The 23,930-nt window shown below is 39.9% G+C and overlaps 1 protein-coding gene across 2 annotated transcripts in view; it reads left to right on the top strand.

The window, feature by feature from the left end:
* COL5A1 (collagen type V alpha 1 chain) overlaps positions 1–23,930 on the top strand; it is a 303,659-nt gene that overhangs the window by 130,376 nt on the left and 149,353 nt on the right. For both annotated transcript variants that reach the window (XM_027869258.1, XM_027869257.1), the window contains exons 5-9: positions 15,251–15,382; positions 19,160–19,297; positions 20,773–21,012; positions 22,014–22,184; positions 22,573–22,629. In XM_027869258.1, the coding sequence (XP_027725059.1) occupies positions 15,251–15,382; positions 19,160–19,297; positions 20,773–21,012; positions 22,014–22,184; positions 22,573–22,629 (738 nt within the window). The remainder of the gene's footprint in view (positions 1–15,250; positions 15,383–19,159; positions 19,298–20,772; positions 21,013–22,013; positions 22,185–22,572; positions 22,630–23,930) is intronic.

Here is a 23,930-nt window from a genome sequence, read left to right as displayed (position 1 = left end):
TTCCTTCCTTCCTTCCTTCCTTCCTTCCTTCCTTCCTTCCTTCCTTCTTCCTTTCTATCCTCTTTTCCTCCTTTCCTCTCTCCTTCCTTCCTTTCCATCTTGCCTTCTCTCCCTCTCTTGTTCTCTCCTCTCCTTCCAATTCCCCCAAAATAATCCCCTATGATATTTAGAGACTACCAAGTTACAGGATCCTATTAAAAGGAAGTTAGAAATCATCTGGTGCACTTCCCTCATTTTGCAGATAAAGAAACTGAATCTCAAAGAAGTTAAATGACTTGCCCAGTATCACACAGCTAGAAAATGAGAGCCCAAAATTCAAACTCAGATTCTTTGATTCTAAAATCCAGCACCCTTCCAACCCCCTTTATTTTAGAGATGAATAAACTTGGAGAGTACTTATTCATTCATATTCAATATGTACTTGTTCATTCAGTTGACATTCAACAAATATATGCTGAATACCCACTGTACTCCACTTGCTGAGAAGAATATAGTGGAGCTTACCATCTAGTAGGGGAGATAAGACAAGTAAGAAAATGAACATTTTCAGCATGAAGTATAATGAGGGCATAAGAAAGGCACAAAGTGCTATGGAAGATAGAAAATTTGTGGTTTTGTTGAATGAATATTGGACAAGGAGTTAGGAGATCTGATTTTTGGTGTCAGCACTGCTGTTTAACTCCCTATATAACCTGAGCAAGTTACATTTTCTGTCTTGACCTCAGTTTCTTCCACTGTTGGCTGGTGGTATGGGAGGAGTGAGAGCAGGACATCTCTAAGATCCCTTCCAGTTCTAATAGTCTAGATTCCAGAAGCCAAGTGTCCTGACTCCTAGACCTTTTGTCAGTGATCACTATTTAAGATAGTAAATGTAGAAGACAGGAGATAAGACATCCCCTGCAAGTTTATTGTATTAAACAACAACAATAACTAAATCTCTTATATATGTTAGTTTTCTGGTAATTTTCCTTAGAAAGTTGACTGGGGGGGTGGAGTCAAGATGGTGGAGTAAGGGGAGGTGGAGCCAAGATGGCAGAGTAAAAGCAGTGACTTGCTTGAGTTCTCCCCCAAAGTCCTACAAATACCTGTAAAAAAGTGGCTCTAAACAAATTCTAGAGTAGCAGAACCCATAAAAAGACAAAGTGAAACAAATTTCCAGCCCAAGACAACCTGGATGGTTGATTTGAAAGGTCTATTGCACTGGGCTGGTAGAGGAATGCAGTTCAGTGAGGGTGCGCAGGCAAAGACCAGGCCTCAGCAAACCTGGAGTGGGCCTCAGGGGACTGAATCATGGGCAACTGTGGCAGTTTCCAGACTTCTCAACCCACAAATGCCAGAGAAAACTTAGAAGGTCAATAGGAAAAGCTGTGACCACAGTGAGATAGAAGCTTGGTCCCAGTCCCAGTCCTGGCTGCAGCCCTGGGGCTGAGGCTGATTCTAGAGCTTCAGGCCCACAGACTGAGGGGGAATTGAGTGGTTGATCAGAGGGAGATTGCAAGGACCTCTTTGATGGTGCTGATCCAGGATTCACTTGCTTTGCCTGTGCTTGGAACTGGGTCATAGTTCTGGATGGTGGTCCTGGGGTGAGAAGGAGCACTGGCAGTGTAGTGGCAGTTGAGAGTGAATCCTCCTCATGGTTCCAAGGCAGAAAAGAGTGCTTGTGGTCACTCATAGACCAGAGCACAGGCCAGGAAAGAAGTAAACACCTTCCACCTTGGAAGAACTGAAAATTTACAGGTTCCTAGAAGTATCTCTGAAAACAGCTGTACAAAACCCCTGAAGCTTGGGACAGTACATTCTCCACACTGGAAGCAGACCCTCCCTTAACAAAGAGTTTATAACTCAAGTAATTGGCTAGGATCATGAGAAAACTGTGCAAAAAAGTCAGACCATAGAATCTTTCTTTAGTGACAAAGAAGATCAAAACATACAACCAGAAGAAGACAACAAAGTCAAAGCTCTTACATCCAAAGCCTCTAAAAAAAATATGAATTGGTCCCAGGCCATGGAAGAGGTCAAAAAGGATTTTGAGAAGCAAGTAAGAGAAGTAGAGGGAAAAAATAGGAAAAGAAATGAAAGTGATGCAAGAAAACCATGAACAACTAGTCAACAGTTTGCTAAAGGAGACCCAAAAAAATACTGAAGAAAACAACACCTTAAAAAATAGCCTAACCCAAATGGCAAAAGAGATCCAAAATGCCAATGAGGAGAAGAATGCCTTCAAAAGCAGTATTGGCCAATTGGAAAAGGAAGTCCAAAAGCTTACTGAAGAAAATACTTCCTTAAAAATTAGAATGGAGCAAATACAAGCTAGTGACTTTATGAGAAATCAAGACATTGTAAAACAAAACCTAAAGAATGAAAAAGTAGTGGAGAATGTGAAATATCTCATTGGAAAAACAACTGACCTGGAAAATAGATCCAGGAGAAATAATTTAAAAATTATTGGACTATCTGAAAGCCATGATCAAAAAAAGAGTCTAGACATCATCTTTCAAGAAATTATCAAGGAAAACTGTCCTGATATTCTAGAACCAGAGGGCAAAATAGAAATTGAAAGGATCCACCAATCTCCTCCTGAAAGAGATCCCCAAAGGAAAACTCCTAGGAATATTGTAGCCAAATTCCAGAGTTCCCAGGTCAAGGAGAAAATATTGCAAGCAGCCAGAAAGAAACAATTCAAGTATTGTGGAAACACAATCAGGATAACACAAGATTTGGCAGCTTCTACATTAAGGAACCAGAGGGCTTGGAATATAATATTCCAGAGGGCAAAGGAGATAGGATTACAACCAAGAATCACCTACCCAGCAAAACTGAGTATAATCTTTCAGGGCAAAAAATGGATATTCAGTGAAATAGAGAACTTTCAAGTGTTCTTGATGAAAAGACTGAATAGAATAGAAAAAGCTGAATAGAAAATTTGACTTTCAAATACAAGACTGAAGAGAAGCATGGGGGCAGCTAGATGGTGCAGTGGATAGAGCACTGAGCCTGGATTCAGGAAGACCTGAGTTCAAATCCGGCCTCCCATACATGATACTCACTAACTGTGTGACTATGGGCAAGTCACTTATCCCCAATTGCCTTCCAAAAAAAAAAAAGACAGAGAGGGAGAAGCATGAAGAGGTAAACAGGAAAGAGAAATCATAAGGGACTTATTAAGGTTGAACTGTTTACATTCCTGCATGGTAAGATGATATTTGTAACTCATGAGACCTTTGCCAGTATTAGGGTAGTTGGAGGGAAAAAATTATATGTATGTATGTATAGATAGATAGATAAATAAATAGAGGGCACAGGGTGAGTTGAAGATGAAGGGGTGATATCTGAAGAATAAAATTAAGGGGTGAGAGAGTATTACACTGGGAGAAGGAGAAAGGGAGAGGTAGAATGGGGTAAATTATCTCACCTAAAACAAACAAGAAAAGGCTTTTATGGTGGAAGGGAAATGGAGGAAGGTGAGAGGGAATGAATGAATCTTATTCTCATCAGATTTGACTTAAGGAGGGAATAATATACACACTCAATTGGGTATGGAAATCTATCTTACCCTCCAGGAAAATAAGGGGGGAAGGGAACAAGAGAGCAGGGGGATGATAGAGTGGAGGGCAGATTGGGGGAGGGGGTAATCAGAAGGAAACACTTCTAAGGAGGGACAGGGTCAAAAGAGAGAAAATAATAAATGGGGGGTGGGATAGGATGAAGGGAAATAGAGTGAGTTTTTCACAACATGACTACTATAGAAGTGTTTTGCATGACTACACATGTATAACCTGTATTGAGTTGGTTGCCTTCTCAATGAGGGTGAGTAGGGAGGGAGGAAGGGAGAGAATTTGGAACCCAAAGTTTTAAAAACAAATGTTAAAAATTGTTTTCATATGCAACTGGGAAATAAGATATACAGGCAATGGGGTATAGGAAAATAGAAGAGGAAGGGGATAAGAGAAGGGATGGGGGGAGATAGAAGGGAGGGAAGATTAGGGGAAGGGGTATTCAGAATGCATGCTGTCTTGGGATGGGGGAGGGATGAGATGGGGAGAAAATTTGGAACTCAAATTCTTGTGGAAGTGAATGTTAAAAACTAAAAATAAATAAATTAATAAGAAAAAAAAGTTGACTGGAGAATTTTTTCAAAACCTCTTCATTTGAGGCTTCCAGTCAGTTGAATTTTGGTTCATATATGTGTCACTATTAAGACAAACAAACAAACAAAAAGAGAGTGTGGCTACATTTTAATGACCCCATAGGAGATCCCTTTCGTATGTTCTTCCCTCATGATAAATGTATAGTGTAATGGTGGAGTGTTGGGCTTTAGTTCCCACCCAGACCATTAGAGGTTCTTACTATATTGTCCCTACTTCAAGCCATGGCCCAGAGATTCCCAAGTAGCAGCCTCTATGTACACCCTATGGTAGGGAGGGCAGAGGAAGGCCCTTCCAGTATACAGACTGCACAGCTGTGGGTCTGGTAGATTGTTTGGGAGGGACTTGAGATGTCTGACCAAAGCTGGAAGCCTGGGGACTAGAGTCTTGACTTTCCCACGCAAAAGCATCCTCCTTCTGGGTCACCATACTTCCTCTTCCCCAAGCATTCTCCCTGGCTTCATTGTGGGCCCTTGGCTGTGCTGTTTGAGAAAGGGAATTAGGACTTAGAAGAGATCCTGAAGTCCCTGTTATTCTGCCTAATTGCCTAAGCCTGATATGGACTCATGCTACCATAAAAGTAGGCCATGAGTATTCATGCAAAGGGAAGAAACCAACTGTTTACTGAGTCACTGTACAGATCTGTGCAACCCTATCCTTGCTCTCTTCTTCCCCATGGCTCACAGGTTTCTCCTTCTCCTTTCTAAATTTATGCATTCAAAGAACATATATTCAGATGTCAAGGTGCCAGTTGAAAGGGGGAGATATTTACTCGAATTGGCTGAAATTTGAACTTGAAGTCATGCTGCTTAATAAAAACGTGTGGTTTGGATTCAGTGTTCCTGCCATATGGCTCTCATCTGCTGAAGGGTTCCAGCTATGGGCTGGAAGACTCCAACATCAACACCCCACCCCTCCCCACCAAAGGTGGTCTTGCAAATGTAAAAGGAGATGTTATAACAGGAAAAAAGGGAAAAAAATTAAAGGAAAAGGAAAGGAAAGAAAAAAAAGAAATTTGAGAGTGCAACTCTGCCTCCTTTCTGGGGTGTTGGAGGAATTTATAAAATGATGAAGGGTGAGGGTGTGAACTGTTATCTTCCTTTCCCCTAGGTCTGAAATAACTGGAAAATCCCATCACCAGCCCCCCAACTTTATTATTCCTACACAGTTTTCTATGGCTATGAGCCCAGAGGTAGCAAAATATGGAGCAAAAAGCAAACTTTTGTCAAACCAGCAGTATGTCTCAGAAACTTATCTGGGCTTGGAGCAACCCTAGAATTGGAATTTTTTGAAAGGAATCATTTCTGTCTCTTGTCTCCCCCTCCCCCCCCCGCCACCCTACACACACTTAGGGATTGCTTTTCGGTAGCTCATTATATAGAATGGAAGGAAGTAGCCCAATTTATGAGCACACCTGCCATGTGGACAAAGAAACCTCTCTTCCCATTTTCCCTCAGGCACGTTATCTTATGAGGGAATGGTGTGGTGAAAAGGACACTGGATTGGGAAAGCTGAATACTAGTCCTGGCTTTGCTGTTCATACACTGTGTGACCTTGGGCAAGTCACATCTCACTGTGCCTCAGTTTCCCTCTGTCAAAGGAGGGGTTTAGATTAGATAGTCTCTGAGTCCCTCTTTTGTGCCAGTCTTTTAACATTCCTCAGTGAAGATGTTCCTTTCAAGCCAGAATGGGGTCAGTATTGAACCTGCTCAGATGGCTCATTCTTGCACTTGTATCTTCATTCACCCCATCTCCTTCCACCTTCCCTGTCCTAATGTTCTAACCCTTTCTAGTTTCCTATCCAAATCCTGGTCATCAGCCAAGACACAGCTCTAGTCCCATACCCTGGTAGATCTCATTCACCTCTCTAGTGTCTGAATTTCCCTAGCATCTGTACTTTAATGTACCTTCTTTGTTTATATGCTGTCTTGGAAACGCAGCATAATGTAATGGAAAGCATATTAGCGTTAGAGTCAAGAGAGAAACAGGTTCAGATTCCCCCTCTGATGCTTATGAAACCTAGATAAGTCACTTTCTCCCTCAGTTTCCCCATCTGCCAAATGGCAATAACAATGCCTTTATCACTTATGTCACAGGGTTATTTTTTTTTCTTTTTTTGGTGAGGCGATCAGGGTTAAGTGACTAGTAAGTGTTAAGTGTCTGAGGCTGGATTTGAACTCAAGTCCTCCTTACTCCAAGGCCAGAGCTCTATTCACTGTGCCACCTAGCTGCCCCGTATTGTGAGGGTTATTGTGAGGTTCACATGAGGAAATGCATGCAGAGCACTTGGCAAACTTTAAAATGCTATGCAAATGTGTTAAAATGTCATTTTCCTCAGCATTAGTCCTATCTGCCCACCTAAATTATTAATAACACAAAGAATCATAGATATGGATGGAACCTTTGGAAATCATATGGCCTACCACCTCATTGTACCCAGTGAGAAAACTGAGAAACACAGAGGGCTCCTGCCATGCCCTAGGTCACACAGACAGTGTGTGGCAGAGCCAGGACTAGACAGAGCGTCCATAGCCTTCCCTGTCTGACCTCAGTGCTTACTCAAAGGAGATGATGACTCCCAATACAAACTTAACATGAGGTTTCTTATTTTAGTATCTCCACATGACACCTAGCGCAGGAGTGAGTGCATAGTAGATCCTCAGTTAAGATTTGTTTAATTGATTTGACTGCCTTGTGTCTGGGCCCTTATGTCTGAGGCAGTATTAGGCCCCATGGGATCCTGGAGTGTTCTGCCCATAAGGCTCTCAGCCAAGGGTGTGAGCAAGGTACAACCAAAGAAATAAACCCTGACAAGTTCCCATAGATAGTAGATAATTCTTTTTGATGGTAGGTTCCAAGCATCCCAGAGCATAGTACTCTGCTCTCAGGGAGTGTGCTCAATTATTATCACCCCTTGGCAACAGCCTGTGTTATTTGAGCCATCTTTCTCCCCTTTGGCTCAGTGCTTCCTGACCTTCTCCCTGACTTCTACCAAAGCTAAGTGCCCTCTGGCATCAGAGTGCACACATGATACCGTATTACACTTACTTGAGTACCTGTCTCATACTCCTTAGTAGAAGAGTAAGCTTCTTAAGGCAGGGATTGTATCATTATCAACCTTTGCCTCCCGATTGCCTTTCACATAGCAGCTGCTCAATAAATCTTTGTTGAATTGAATTGAATTGGTTGTGTTTCGATTTTGCCAAATTTAAACATATTTTCTTGGACCCTCCTTTGGGTTTAAGGTCAAGCAAAGTTAAGTACTAGCCTGGATACAAAGCCATCTCAAAGCTACTCAGGGTTTTTAAGCTGGTGCTTAGACTCCTTCCTGGAAGAAAGAAAGTTGTAATTAGGCATCAGGCCCAGGAAACAATCAGTGACAGCTGCTCAGGAGACCTCTGGTTCTGTTTGGAGTAAAGACTATTGCAGAAAGAAAACATAAATACTCTATACTCCAAACAAGCAAAGGGTTCTAAGTAAGATTTAAGATTTAACTGGCATTTCTCAAAGTAGAAACTTGGAGGCCATTTTCAAACAACACATAGAATGTTAGAAGTTTACCTTCTCTATGCTCTGTGTAGACAAAGCCTCAGAGTTCTGACTTAAGGGCTGGATATGTTATTCTGACTAAGCTGGTAGAGTGGATGTTCTGGAACCTCATGGTGTTCTTGACTCTCATAATATTTTGGCACACTGGTTTCTCTGGAAGCTTACCAGGGTTCTGGAATTCACTTCATGACAATTATTCCCAGAAATTCTCAAGAGACAAAATTTAGGAGTGGATCCAGCAATAAAATCCATTGCTTTAGACATCTATGCACAAATTCACAAAGTATGGGGAACAAGAAGGTGAACTAGTGCTTCTAACTCAAGGAGGCAAATTTGACTCTGACACTTGTTGAGATGAGATCTATGACTGAAATATTGATCTGGAAGGGCATACTTTATTCAAAAAGAACATGATGGGAAAGAAGGGGAGTAGAGAGCTGGGGGAAGAATAGTACTATATTTTAAAAAGATAGACCCATGTAGTTTCTTCCAAAGGTAAGTTAAATGGCAGCTCCATGTAGTTGACAGAGAGCTGGCTTCTGAGTCAAGAAGACCTGGGGTCAATTCCTGCCTATGGTATGCTGACTTCATGACCCTGAGCAAAAAAAAGTAAATTACAGAGCTGTGCTGACTAGCTTTGGTAAAGGGTGTTTCCACACTGAGAGTTTCCTATACCAGTGAAATCATACAGCAAGTCTAAAAAAAAAAATTCTCATGTGAGGAAATCTAGAAACCAAAAGGGTAGAAACATAGTAGAGGGCAATTGGATGAAGGTCAGCAGACGGAGGCAAAAAGAGAAGCAATATTGTCATTAGAGTACATTACAGATTACTTGGGCCATAAAAGAAATAGATGAGAACTTTGGTAAACAGATCATAAATCTAGCACAGAGGCCTAATAGAGCAGTTATGAAGATATTAATAGAGTAGTTATGGGAACATTGAGTTATCTGGAGAACTGTGGGCACTCTCTTTGCTAAAAGCAATGGTTAATAATTTCTTGACTTGTCTTAATGGTAATTTCATCCTTCAGAATGGAGGAACCAATACTATTTTGGGCATGATGCTCACCAGCAAGGAAAAATAGATTACATGAGTAGAAATGATGGAGACTTTTGGGAAAAGTGACCAATCCATCTTACAGTACATGGCAGAGAATCAGAGGAAAGATGGGCATAGTCTGACACTTACCCTTGATTTTTTGAAGAACAGATTTCAGATGGTTCAATGAAAGGATAGATAGGTTTCCAGTGCTTACAATTCTGTGGTAGAAGTCCACCTAGGAGTGATGGGAAGGTCTCAAGAGTAAACTTCTTAAAGTTACTAACAAAGAATAATTCCAATGAGGAGGAAGAGGAAAAGTTATTAAAAGAGAACAATGTGGAGGCACAGGAATTCACTGGACAACTTAGATTTTAGAAAGACATGGGCAAAGTACATACAAGAGAAAGTAATGGAGGATGAATAAAAAGTGGGGTACAGCTCGTAAGAAGAATGCCAGGGACCTTAAAGCTCAAAATGAAATGACACTAGAGAAGAAAGCTAAGGACAACAAAAATGGTTTTTAAGACTAATTTTTTTTTTGCAAGGAAAGGGGGCTCAAAGAAGAGGTATTAGGGCATAAGAAGTGTTGATAAATGACGATGGAAAAGTAGCAGTTTCATATATTGCTTTCGTTCCTCTGCCAAGGAGAATAAATGATCTTTAGACTGAAAAGGACAGAAAAAAATTGGTTAGTTAGACTTAATACTCAAGGCATAATACCCAAATGCGTTCAATGAACTCTAATCACCAAGTCCAGGCAAAATACATCTTGGGGTCCTGAAAGAACTACTGGATATAATTACTGAGTCACTGTGAGGGATCTTTGAAATATCATGTAGAAAGAGAGAGGGACTCTAGGCCTCAAGTTGAGCAAATGCTGTCCCAGTTTTTGAAAATGTGAAGAGAATGGTGTCTGCAAACTCTGACTTTAACATATAAACTAATGACCTTGACTTCAATTACTTACTGGCAAAATTCTAAAATGTATTATTAAAGGAATGATTAGTGAACAACTAAAAAAGGAAACAGGGATTGCGAAGAGCTAGCATGGTTTCATCAAGCACAGGTCACAGCATAATAACACCATTTCCTTTTTGGACAGGCTTACCAGAACCGGAAGGTCTAGGGAATACTATACAGATTCAATTTACCCCAATTTTAGTAAAACATTTAACAAAGTCTGTCACATTAGACTGGTTTTTTGTGGTCAGGATATTGGCTAGATAATAATAAAATTTGGAACTGACTGAATGGGTGGACCCAAAGAGGAGTAATTAATACTTAACTATTGGTTCTGGAGACAGTAAGACCTGAGTTCAAATCTGACCTCAGACACTTACTAGCTGTGTGACCCTGGGCAAGTCACTAAACCTGGCTGCTTCCTCATTTATAAAATGAGCTAGAGAAGGAAATGGCAAACCACTCCAGTATCTTTGCTAAGAAAATTCCAAATAGGGTCACAAAGAGTCAGACATGACTATCTACTAAATAGCAACAAAAAATCAACTTAGAATAAGATCTCCAGAATTCTCTCCTTAACTCTAAAATAGTTTAACATTTTTATCAGTGGCTTGGATAAAGACCTAGATACCTAGCTCTTAAAAACCTTTACAACCTGATTCCAACCTATGTTTCAAGCTTCTTTGGACATTACTTCTTACCTCACTTGGCAATCTAGACAAAGTGGCGCTTGCCTTTTCTCTGTACTTCATTCATGACAATCCATTTCCTGTCTCTGTCCCTCTGCACTCAACACCCCCATGCTTAGAATGCATTTGTTCCTTACTTCTGCCTCATAGAACCTCTCTCTTCCTTTAAGATACAGCTCAGGGAGCATCTTCTATGTGAAATCTTTCCTGACCCCCCAACTGTGAATGCCTTCCCTCCCACTGTACTTTTTACTTAACTACTTCATTTATATGTGTATACAGGGTGTCCCAGAAGTCTTAATGCTGTTTTAAGCTATTAAAATGTAAAGACTTTTAGGATGCTCTGACTATATGTATTTATTCACTTCATATTTATGCTATGTGTGTTTTTTTGGGTTTGTTTTTTTTTTTTGGTATGTACTTGTTTCTCCCATTAGAATGTAAACTCATTGTTAGTAGGGATTATTTCATTCTTTTTATTTGTGTTTCCAGGACCTAGTCCAGTGCCTGCCATATAATAGACACTTAATAAATACTTAATTGATTGATAGTATATTTGTCAAATTTGCAGATGACACAAAGACAGCAAGAGTGGCTAACACATAGGATGGCTCTCTTAGGGTATGTTGAAAGGACTGTAGTGTCCCAGATTAAGGAGGGTACACTCTGACATGGTCAGATCACATCTAGAATCTTGTGTCCATTTCTCTAAGACTCAATTCTAGTTCCGTATTTTTTGAGGGGCACTGATAAGCTGGTATCAGAAGAAGGCAAAAGAGATGGCCTTGAGATCATACCACATAAGGATTGATGGAAGGAACTGGGAATGTTTCACCTAGAGAGGAGAAAATTGGTGGTGGAGAATAGCTATCTTCACTGTATTTAAAGGGGTGTCATAGAAGTGGTATTATTTTTATTATGTTTCGTCTAATGAGGCAGAATTACTAGTAGCAGATAAAAATCACAATCAGACAAATTTAGAAAAAACTTAAGGTTGTATGGAAAAAGCTCCCCAACAAAAAGAGCTATCCTTTTGTGGATATTGTGGGCTTTCTCAGGGAGTAGTGGGTTCTTCTTACCAGAGATCAAATTTGCAGATGATGTGAAGACAGGAGAGGTGGCTAGGCTGGATATCCACGTGGTCTGTAGGTTATACAGGAGATCCTTATTCACATATGGGTTGTACTAGATGGCCACTTTGGTCTCCTTCCCTTATGAAATTATACACTTTATAATGTTCTGGATGCTAATGTATCTCTGGAACCCCTTGAGCTTTCTAGAACTATCTGAATGGTCTGGAATCTTTTTGGTGATAAAACCTAGCTTTCTACTTTCATATTAGTTAGTGTTGCAACTTTTCCCACTGAATTATGATGTTAATTTTCCATCTGATCTTGGGGGTGGGGGATGCTTCACAGTCAGAGGTATAATGAGCCCTAGATGAAGGCAAAGGAAGATTTATACACTTTGACCAAAAAAAAAAAAAAGAATCTGAGAATGCATGCAAAAACTAAAAGCTCTGCTGAAGTAAGCTCATGAGAGCTGTGTAACACCCCTAGAAATAATCTTTTGCTGTGCAGGAATGCCAAGGAAAATGGATCAAGTTCCAATTCTAGGTCTACATCTGGGTCCTTTCAAATTGAAAAGGTAAAATAGAAAACTCAGCTCTTCTCATTCTGCATGAGCTTCTCTGAGTGTATTGGCAGCGCCTAAACCTTATCTTTCCTCTGAGAAGGGGATTAATTTCAAGTTACTTTACAGGATATTATAGACTATTAGCCCTCCCTGGAGGCAAATCCAGGATTATCAGGCAAACTGCTTTCATCTTGCCCTCTAGCCCTCTCTGGGAGAACAACTTCATTTTATTGAAGGAGAGGGAACTAGGAAGTAAGGTGACCCCAGGGTAAGGCTGAATATAAAGCAGTCTCCCACATGTTAATAAAACTCTATTAGAAATTGTATATGTATATGTAGACACACACACTATATATATATATATATACATACACATATATACACATTTGTGTGCATATACATATGCATATATACATATGCATGCATATAAACACACACACATATATATATATATATATATATCTGTGTGTATATATACATTTAATTGGGAAATTTTTATACACTGAAATGGGCAGAAATTAAGCTCATATTTAACAGGAATGAGACATTTCTGGCAAATTATGAAATTTACTTCAAACTCCTTGTCTTATCTTCTATGAAGCCACCCACACTTTGTGCTTCACTAAGGGCCATTAGAAATAATTTCTTCCTGGCTTGTTGTATCCATCTATTCCTCTTCTCTCATGACTTCTCCTCACAGGTTTTTTACTGAGCACTTGCATTCCTCTGCTAGGCTTAGCACATAAGGAAGCATGAAATATATTCCTTGCCTTCGAGTTGTTTGCAGTCTGGATGGGGTGATGGGCCTCATTTATAAAGACATAACTAATGATACCACCTGGTGACTGGGTGATCCAAGGAGCTACCCCATGTATAAAAGCTATAGAAGCCCCATTATGTCCCCTGGGTGTTTGTAGAAACTACTAAAGTGTGGGATCAGACTTGACTATACAAGGAAATGAAGAAAGGCAGGGGATCTTTGTTTGTTGTGATGACATGAACTACTTTTCACTTTACATAATAGTGTATTCCATCTGTGAAAGAACCAGAATCAGGGTTGGGGAACCTGTGGCCTCGAGGCCGCATGTGGACCTCTAGGTCCTCAAATGTGGCCCTTTAACTGAATCCAAACTTCACAGAACAAATCCTCTTAATAAAAGGATTTGTCTGTAAAACTTTGACTCAGTCAAAAGGCTGCACCCAAGGACCTAGAAGGCCATATGGAGACCTCAGGTTTCCCACCCTTGGACCAGATCATACCAAATACCTACCATGGGCTAAGTATATTAGAGTTAAGATGTTGTTTGGGCGGAACAGAATTCAGGATCAGGTGGGTAAAAGTTGAAGAGAAGCAGGTTTGGGCTGGATATAAGAGAAAACTACCTAGTAACTGAAGGTCTTTCAAAGTGGAATAAGCTGCCTTGGGAGGTAATGAGTTCTCTGTCTCTAAAGGTCCTCAGGTAGAGGCTGAATAACTAATTGCTGAGAATGATTAAAGGAAATTCCTGTTCAGGTATGGTTTGTTCTAAACGTCTGCTGATTTACCTTCAACTTTGAGACTATTATTTTAGGGTACTCTTGAGTCCCACCTAAAAAGTTTTGGATCCTGAAGAAGAAGACACCTCACCTTCAGTATTTTTAGCTCAGTGATTTAAAGCACTAAGGCTATGGTAGTGGGTTCACTGCCCTTCTGAGCCCAATAAGTTTTTTTTTTCCTGCCCACAGACTGAACCCTAACCCTGGCCAGTCAGCTTTTCAGTAGCTGTCCTGATCACAAAGGGATCAAGTGAGAGACTGACTGTCTCCTCTCTCTCACCCAGCACTTTCTACCTACGAACAAAAATACTTTGCCTAGTGGTACCTGAAATCCCACCATTATTATACCATTCTTTGTGGGCTGTTTCTCTCTCTCTCTCTCTGTCTTGCCTTTTCATCCCTTTTAAAATATAAATCCCTTTGGTAGGAACAATTAATTCAGTCCCTATGCTTCCTGTGAATGAATGATGCCCTAATATCAGGAACTCTGCCCAGTGATAGGAAAGAAGAGGCTTTGTGAGGACACTTGAGGTGAGAAGGCATTGCATGGAGAAAGGGGAATAGAAAAAAAAATAGATGGAATCCAGAGGAGAGGCTTTCCTGAAATCACGCTCTTATCTTAGGCGTTCTTGTTGACAGCTTCATTATATCATTGAAGCAAGGAGGTGGATAGAGTGCTGGCCTCTCAGTCAAGATGATCTCAGTTCAAATCCTACCTCAGATTCTTCCTAACTATATGACCCTGGGCAAGTCACTAGACTTTCATTTTCCCTTCTGCAAAATTGGAATGATAATGGTACAAAGCTCTCAGAGTTGTAAAGATTAGCTGAGATGACTTTTGTAAAAGACTTTGCAAACCTCGACACATTGTATAAATGCTAGTTATGATTGTTATTGAATATCTATTGCATAGAAATAAAAATAATTAGCATTTATATAATAATTTAAGTTTAGGAAAGCACTCTACAAATATTATCTTACTTAATCCTTACAACCCTGTAAGATGGATGCTATTATTATTCCCATTTCACAGATGAGGAAATTGAGGCAGACAGAGGTTAAATGACTTGCTCAGGTCCATAAAATTGTAAGTATCTGAAGCTAGATTTGAACTTGAGTCTCCCTGACTACCAATTCATTGTTGTATGTATTGTACCTCCTAGCTTCTCTTTTCTACTAACAGCATAGTGGAAAGCATGCTGGACTGTCTGTCAGGAGTAATCTAGAGTTAATCTGCTGTCTATTACATAGTAATGTTATAACCATGAGCAAGTCACTTAATCTTTCTGATCTTGAAGAATGAGGTTATTGGATGAGCTTAGCCCTAGATTCCTTACGGCTCTCAATCTCTGATCCTATGGTCCTTCAGTTCTTCTTTAGTAAATTGGAAATTAAAATATCTGTAGAGGCAAGGCAGCTACTGGCCAGAGTGCTGAGCATGCTTTCAAGAAAACCTGACTTCTAATCTCCTCTCTGACCCTTACTATGTGTGGGGCCCTGGACAAGTCACTTACACTCTAGATGTCTTTGGTACTTTTTTAGGATGTCTCTCCCAAGTTAGGGGCATTAGTGGAGGGAGCTTCCACATAGTCCCTTCCCAAATGAGATACTGTTTTGTAAATCTTGAGGGACCATATTAATGTCAACCATTATTTACACTGTCCCCCCTCTCTCTCTCTTTCTTTTTTTCCAGGGTGATATCCAGCAGCTCCTTATCATCCCTGACGCCAGAGCGGCTTATGATTACTGCGAACATTACAGCCCTGATTGTGATACTGCTGTTCCAGACACCCCACAGTCTCAGGACCCCAACCCAGATGAATATGTAAGAAGACACTATCATGCCCTCCCCCTCTGGATACTTTATATCCCCTTAGCATCCTTAGGAACTTCTACTATCTCGGAGATCTCATTTGCATCCATGTTTATACAGATGAATACGTAAGAAGACTGTTCTGCCCTTACCCTCTGGATACTTCATATCCTCTTAACATCCTTAGGGATTTGAGTATATCTGAGATGTCGGGAGGGTCTATCCATGTTTAAGGTTTGCAGCAGCACACTCTTTTGGAATCTGGAGAGGAATGACTTACAATTAATAACAATATACAACAATTAAGGTTCCCTGGAAAGAAAACTGAATTTGAATTTAAAAGACCTGGATTTGAAATGGTGCTATGCTATGAACTCATTGTGTGATATTAAGAAAGTTCTTTTTCCTTTCTGAACCTCAGTTTCTTCATCTTTAAAATAAAAGTTTAGCACAAGGTTAGCACATCTCTAAGATCCCTTTCAGTTATAAATCCTATGATCCTGTGAAAGCCTGTGTTTATCCAAGTGATAAAGTATGGGGTGATAAGTCACTTAAAAAGAGGTTTCTTCACGTTAAAAAAAATGATTTACCAGAGAGTGAACTTAAATAGCAAGTTCCTCCCAGTACATTTCAAATTAGGCTCAATGATGCCATAACACCATGAGGGTGAGACTCAGAGTTCCTGGTATGACACTTCCTAGTTATAAGTCTGGGCCAGTAACCGCACCTCTCAAAGGCTTAATTTACTCATCTGTAAAATGGGGATAATAGCACTTGGCCACAGTAAACTTGTATGGAAAGTGTTTTGTAAATGTTCAAGCATTTATAGAATTTTGAGCTGTTTTTTTTTACTAAATAAATTTAAATACAACTTTTCAAAACCGTGGATTTTGAGTACAGCAGGGATTCCGTAGGCATAATTTTAATTGGCTTCCATGTTACTCAAAAGTTGTACATCAGTAGGAGGAAGTGAGAACCTAACCCAGGAACCAGGTGAAACTCAGCAACTGCCCAGCAGAAAGCTTAAAACACACACACACACACACACACACACACACACACACACACACAAACACACACACATACGACCGCCACCACCCCCACCACCACCAACAAAACTCTTGTTCTTGTGTGTTGATGTCCAAAGAGCTGTCTTTATGTCAGTTGATAAGCCCTTGCTGAATGTCATGTCTGAGCCTTTTACAACCCTTCACAATTCTACCTCCTCCGGGTGTGTTCTGCACATTTTCCATAATTGCAACTTGTATGAAGAGTAAAGGAAAAAGAGTGAAAGTTTCCATGAGAATAAAAATTCCTCTGTGGTTTGATTACTTGGAAATGAGATTAACATCCTAAGGTTTAAACCTGGAAGAGACATTAAAGATCACCTAGTTTAATTCCCTCATCTTACAGAAGAGGAAACTGAGGCCCAGGGATATGAATGGACTTGCCCAAGATCATAGCTATAGTAAGTAGCAGAACCATGATGAAAACTCAGGTCATCTAATTTAAAATCTACTTCGTGCAGCCTATAAAACTGAGTTTAGAACCTGCAGGCTTTTTTCCCTACCCATTCTTCCTTTTCCCCACTCCTACTCCATTCCATACTCCTCACCAGCCAGGGCACGACAAAGGGCCATCTTGTGTTTTATGGATCTGGAGGTAGGTGCCTAAGCCACAAATAATTTTATATTTCCCAGAAACCCCCAAAACCTGGAGAGGATGGTGTCACCTGGGTGGGTGAGTGCTTCTGGTTTGCATTGTACTTGGAAAAACAGCCAATACCTCATGGAAAACTGCAAGAAGTTTTCTATTTTAGAAACAAGTCTAACCAGGCAATCTCATTCAGTCTGTAATGTTATATTTCCTTTCCTTCCCATCACCCTTGATTGGAGACATAGGGCTGAGCATTCAGTATATGTCTGTTGGTTAATTGATCAAAAACATTTCTTTTAGGACTTTACAATGCTACCACACAATAGTCATTTATTAAATGCTTCTGAATATAGAACACTGTATTGTGAGGGATTGTGGGACGTACAAATTTTTGTGGGAGACAAAAATTTTAGTTAAAACATGTCCTTGCCCTTAAGAACCTTGAAACATGGGAGCAGCTAGGTGGTGGAGTAGATAGAGCACTGGCCCTGGAGCCAGGAGGACCTGACTTCAAATCCAGCATCATAACACTCACTAGCTGTGGGACTCTGGGCAAGTCACTTAACCCCAATTGCCTCACCAAAAATAAATAATGATAATAATAAATAACCTTAAAACATCAACACAGTTGAATGTAATGCATAACATTCTATAAGAAGATGAAATTCTAGAATAGAGGTAGTGGTTCCTGAAGGGATAAAAATCAGTGGAATAACTTTTTTAGTATCTTTATTAAAGTGATAAACCAGTTAACCATTAACCTTACTTGACATCCCTCTAAATTCTTTCCCAGTCTTTGTCAATGAATATGTATATGTTTTTTCATAGTTAAAACCAGTGTATATATGCTATCTTATGTTATTTTTCATTCTTAACAATCTTTAGATGTCTTCAAGTTTCTTAAGATAATCCATTCTATTATTGAATATCTCTGGTTGGTAGAAAGTTCCTTAGATTGAGTTAAAGCTTAAATCTCCCATCTTAGAACTTTTAGTCATTGGACCTAGTTATTTCTTCAGAATTCATATAGAATAAATCTCCTCTGACACACTCCGTCTTGTCAGGGTTCCAGCCCTGACACAATCATCTACATATAACAGACACTTAAGAAATGCTTATTGAATTGAATCAAATGCACCTCATGAAAATATGGTGCTGAGAATTAAATATAATACTCAAAAGGGTCTGACCAAGGCATCAGATATCTCCCAAATATTTTATTTCCTGTTAACTAGAGTTTTTTTTGTTTTAGTCAAAAGAGAATTAATTATAAAAACCTAGTGAATACACCCACACCCACACACAACACAAATGCATGTACAAGCATGTTTGTAGATAGGTAGATAGACAGACAGACAGATAGATAGATAATATTCAGAGGAAACGTGGTATAGAGGATAGAGTTCTGGGCCTTGGCAGCAAGGAGACCTGGTTTGAATCTCACTTCAGACCTTTACTCTATATGTAATACTGAGCAAATTATTTTACCTGTCCAGACCTTAGTTTCCTTATCTGTAAAATTAGGTATTTGGAAGGAATTCAAGGTCTCTTCCAGCTTAAAATCATTCACCAGAGAATGAACATAAATAGCAAGTTCCTTCCAGTACATTTACAATCAAGCTCAGTGATGCCATGGCACCATGAGGGTGAGGCTCAGAGTTCCAGGTCTGACACTTCCTAGTTATGAAACTGGACCAGTAACTGTACCTCTGAAAGACTTAATTTACTCATCTGTAAGATGGGAAAAATAGTGCTTATGATCTTATGATCCTATAATCCTTTGAAAGAGCCTTATGTCCAACTCTAGGCTCTATTTTAGAAAGACAAGATTTAGTTTCATGTTGCTTGTGTTTATAATTTCATGTTTACAGTTTCTTATTTTTTTTAACATGACAAATATTAATTATTGTTCACACAATATAAGCTTATTAACATTTTCTTTTCACTCTTCTCTCCCCCTGCCCATCTCCAGCAAACCTCTCACCCCTGCTAAAACAATAGCAACAACAAAAAAAAAAACCCTTGTGTTTTTTAAATCCTCTAAAGATTTAAGTTTCCCTTGGCCTTGAAAAGCAGAGATGTTTCTTCCAGAGGGCCTCATCTTCTCAAAGTCTTGCCATGATTTCTTTGCAGTATCCAGAAGGAGAGGGAGATGGTGAGACATATTACTATGAATATCCGTACTATGAAGACCCTGATGACCCAGGAAAAGCCCCGACCCCCACCAAAAAGCCTGTTGAAGCTGCTAGAGAAGCCACAGAAATTGCTGAGGTATGGGCCAGACACAGGGAGGGATGCAGGCTTGTTTTCTCTCTCATTTTGGTTTAGAGTTTCTTGAACAGTGGAGGTCTTAAAACTCTGGGAGCCTGAGCATAATGTGAGAGAGTTTGAAAGGACAAGAAACTTGGCTTAGGTATAGAGCTGAGTAGAGTACATGTAGATAGTGATTGTGTATTGGCTCATTTGATAGGCATTGTGATGTTTGTAGGCTATATGCCTTCATTCTTGTGCCAATGAAATGGTTTAGCCTAGAGTTTGCACAGAATTAGGTTTTAGGTGAGGTGGGAAAGGGAAAGGGTACAGCAGTGATTATTTGGGATATGATTTAACCAGTGGTATTGTGAAACTCATATGAAATAATGAATGTAAAACACTTTGAAAGCCTTAAAGTACTATATAAATTCCTACCATTGTTATTATTAGCAGTGTACCATCACTAGGCCTTCAGTCTGGTAATGACTTCATTCCCTAGCCTTCAATTATATTCCTGCTGAGCCTATAGATCAAAACTAGGTGTGTTGGTGAATATTTAACAACTGGGCTCTCCAAAAGAACAAAAAAAAAGCATTAATTTGCATTAGTAATACTTTCTTAGGTCTAGGCAATCAACAAAACAATAAACCAAGTCCCAATTTGTATTAGAAATGCTCACCCTGAAAATTGAACAGTCTCATAGGCCAGCTGGATCGTGCTCTAGCACACATCTAGATTTAACTTGGTCTATCAGAATCCATGTAATAGTGAGTGAAGGTGAAACGGAGTTCTATAAATAAAGGGTGTTGTAAAGAATCCTACCAGGGGCATCAGGAGACATGCGTTGTAGTTTGGGTTCTGCCCTTAGTGAAATGCTATATAACATCGGGCAGATCCTTTCTCTTTTCTAGGCCTCATTTTTCCCATTTTGTAAAATGAGGGAGTTGAACAAAACAATTTCTGAGGCCTACCTCGGCTCTAATATTCTTAAAAACCAATAACCACCATAAGCATTTCTGTGGTTAGATTGGGTAGTGTTCCACTCCTGTCTACCAGTTCACTGACCTGTCTGGCCAATTATGGTATTGATGCAGCTAGATGGTTCAGTGGATAGAGCTCTAAGCCTAGAATCAGCAAGACCTGAGTTCAAATCCAGCCTCAGACTCTTACTACCTGTGTGACCCTGAGAAAATCACTTAGCATCTGCCTGCTTCCATTTCCTCAACTGTAAAAAGGTGGGTAATAACAAACACATTTCTCTCAAGGTTGTTGTGAAGCACTTAACACAATACCTGGCACAGAGTAGGTGCTACATAAATGCTTAGTCTCTCCCTCCCTTCCTGTGCCCTATCATTGGAAAGGCAACAATTTGTGATGTGTTTTTTTTTAACTCCAGTTTTCTGAGTCATAAGTCAGTGATTTAAACATTTGACTCAATCTCTCTTGCATGTGCTTTCTGGGTAACTGTATTTTAATGTGCACCTGGCTATCAGGAGCAGACTCCTCCCCCGACAGATGCACCACCAGTTCCTGAAACCAACGAAAGTGATGATAAGGAGGACCCAAACCTGGGAGGGAGTGACTACGAGTATGGACCCATCAACGAGGAATACTACACACCACCCCCTTATGAGGATATCTATGAGAGTGTTGACAGCCCTGATCAGCCCACCGACACTGTTGGAGGCGCCGAGATTCCCACCAGCACTGTTATCATCACCAACTCCACCAATGTAACTTCTGTTCTGTTATTTTTCAATATGGCTCAGGATAGGGGTGAGGTGGCTAGCCTCACATATGGAAAACAACCTTAGGCTAGGAATTAAGCTATCTGGGTGCTGGTTCTGGTCCTGCCATTGACTCACACTATTTTGACCCTGGATAATTCCTGTGCCTCAACTTCCTCCTCTGTAAGATGGCCAGAGTAAGCCCTGTCCTCTTAACCTCCCAAATTTTTATGAGGATCAATTGTGAAGCACTTTGTACATCTCAAAGCCTATATGAATATGTTATCATCAAGAGCAAGTGTGATACGTGTGAGAAAATGCTTAGAAAAAATCAAGGACTATACAAATTTAAGGTATTAATGGAAGAAAAGCTATATCAATAATTTTAGAATGATTACTTTTGGCATGAGAGGCAGAATGGTACGGTACAAAGAGAATGGACTCAGATCAGCAGCTCAGAATCTAGAGGCTGGTGCAACCTGCCTCTGCCACTTACTACCTGTATGACTTTGGACAAGTCCCTTAACATCTCAGGGCCTCTATTTCCTCATCTGTGAAATGAGGTGATTGGACAAGTTGGCCTTTGAGGGCCCTCCCGGCTCTAGAGTTGTCAGTTATGATATCCTGCTTCTCCTTCAATGGAGAGGTGAATGCCACTAGAGCCCTTCTGGATATTAGTTTCCTACCTATAAAGAAGGGGACCAGATGACCTCCAAGTTCCCTTCCAGCCCTGATACCATATGAATTTATGGATGCCTATAGCATCAGCAAGTGCTAAGAATCGTACAATGCTTCACTCAGAAGCACTCTTTAATAAATATTCATTAAATTGAACCATTTCCTGTAGGGATGAACCTTGTCTTGGACACATCATTCATGAGCTTCTGTACCCCCATCTCCATTGATGCAGTTCCTGAGGTTGCAGACTCTGTGGAAAGGCCTCTGAGTACACAAATGACTACTTTTGCTGCTATTCATTGCTGTGTTTTTCCTATTGCTTTCTTTAGCCTGAACCATTTCCAGACCCAGATCAAGGCAGAGATGACATAGACAATGATTTTGCTGTGGAAACTATTAAGGACCTTGAGAATTACTATGATCCCTATTTTGATCCCACCATCTCCCCATCAGAGATTGGACCAGGGATGCCTGCAAACCAAGATACAATCTATGAAGGGGTGAGAATGCCATATAATTATTCCTGAATCTTCTGTAGGACAGAGTAACTCTTTCTTGCCTGAAATCTATTCCCAGTACTTTTCCTTCAGAAGAGATGTATCACACATATATATGTAAATGTATATAATATTATGTATATATTATATATTGCATATAATACATACACACATACATATATACATATATTTATTATAGCATATGCTCCCAAGGACATCACATTACACCTTGAGCTTTCTGAGTCACAGAGATAAAACCTCTACTGTTAAACATTCCTTTTATCTGCCATGTAAAATGGACCCCATGTATAGATTTGTAAAAGGGACTCTATGGATAGCATTTTATTTCACCTCTATATGTTTCTTTGTATATGCTTTTTCCATATTCTAGATTGGAGGACCCCGAGGTGAGAAAGGACAAAAGGGAGAGCCTGCAATCATTGAGCCGGTAAGTATGTCTTCCATCTTCCTTCTTAAAGCTCACTGAGAAGGTTCATGCTTGATGTGGTCTCTCCAGGTTGCCCCCTCATTGGAAGATGATGCCATCAGAGAGCCTGGTGGCTCTTTTTTTCCTTACTAATATTTTATTATTTTCCAATTACATGTAAAGATAGTTTTCAGCATTCATTTTTGTGAGATTTTGAGTTCCAAATTTTTCTTCCTTCCTCCCTCCCTTATCCCAGCCCCAAGACAGCAAACAATCTGATATATGTTATACATGTACAATCTTGTTAAACATATTTCCACATTAGTCATGTTGTGAAAGAAAAATCAGAACAAAAGGGAAAAACCATGAGAAAGAAAGAAAAAAAATGGTGAAAATACTATGCTTCAATCTACATTCAGACTCCATCAGTTCTTTCTCTGGATGTGATTAGCATTTTCCATCATGAGTCTTTTGAAATTATCTTGGATCATTGTGTTGCTGAGAAGAGCTAAGTCTGTCATAGTTAATCATCACACAATGTTGCTGTTGTTGTGTAAAATGTTCTCCTGGCTCTACTCACTTCACTTAGCATCAATTCACGTAAATCCTTCCAGGTTTTTCTGAGGTCTGCCTGCTCATTATTTCTTTTTTTTTATTTCTTTTTTTATGGTAATTTTTATTTATTTTTTTGTTTTCAACATTTACTTCCACAAGATTTTGAGTTCCAAATTTTCACCCCATTTCACCCTTCCCCCACCCCAAGATGGCATGCATTCTGAATACCCCTTCCCCTAGTCTGCCTTCCCTTCTATCTCTCTCCCCTTCTCTTATACCCTTCCCCTTCGATTTTCCTGTAGGGCAGGATGGATTTATGTACCCCATTTCCTGTATTTCTTGTTTCCCAGTTGCATGTGAAAACATTTTTTTAAAATATGTGATTTTAAAACTTTGGGTTCCAAATTTTCTCCCTTCCTCCCTCCCCACCCACCCTCATTGATAGGGCAAGCAACTAAATATAGGTGATATATGTACAGTTATGCAAGACACTTCCATAGTAGACATGCTGTGAAAAACTAACTCTATTTCCCTTAATCCTATCCCACCCCCCATTTATTCTATTCTTTCTTTTGACCTTGACCCTTCTCAGAAGTACTTGCTTCTGATTACCCCCTTTCCCAATCTTCCTGCCTCTCTATCATCCCCCTATTCCCTTGTCCCCTCACCCCCCATTTTCCTGTAGGGTAAGACAGATTTCCATAGCCAATTGAGTGTGTATGTTATTCCCTCCTTAAGTCAAATTCTATGAGAATAAGATTCACTAA

Source organism: Vombatus ursinus, unplaced genomic scaffold (genome assembly GCF_900497805.2).
Source record: "Vombatus ursinus unplaced genomic scaffold, bare-nosed wombat genome assembly UNPS02014793.1, whole genome shotgun sequence".
NCBI lineage: Eukaryota > Metazoa > Chordata > Mammalia > Diprotodontia > Vombatidae > Vombatus > Vombatus ursinus.
The sequence above is the reverse complement of the archived record's forward strand: the minus strand, read 5'-3'. Positions and strand labels throughout refer to the sequence as shown.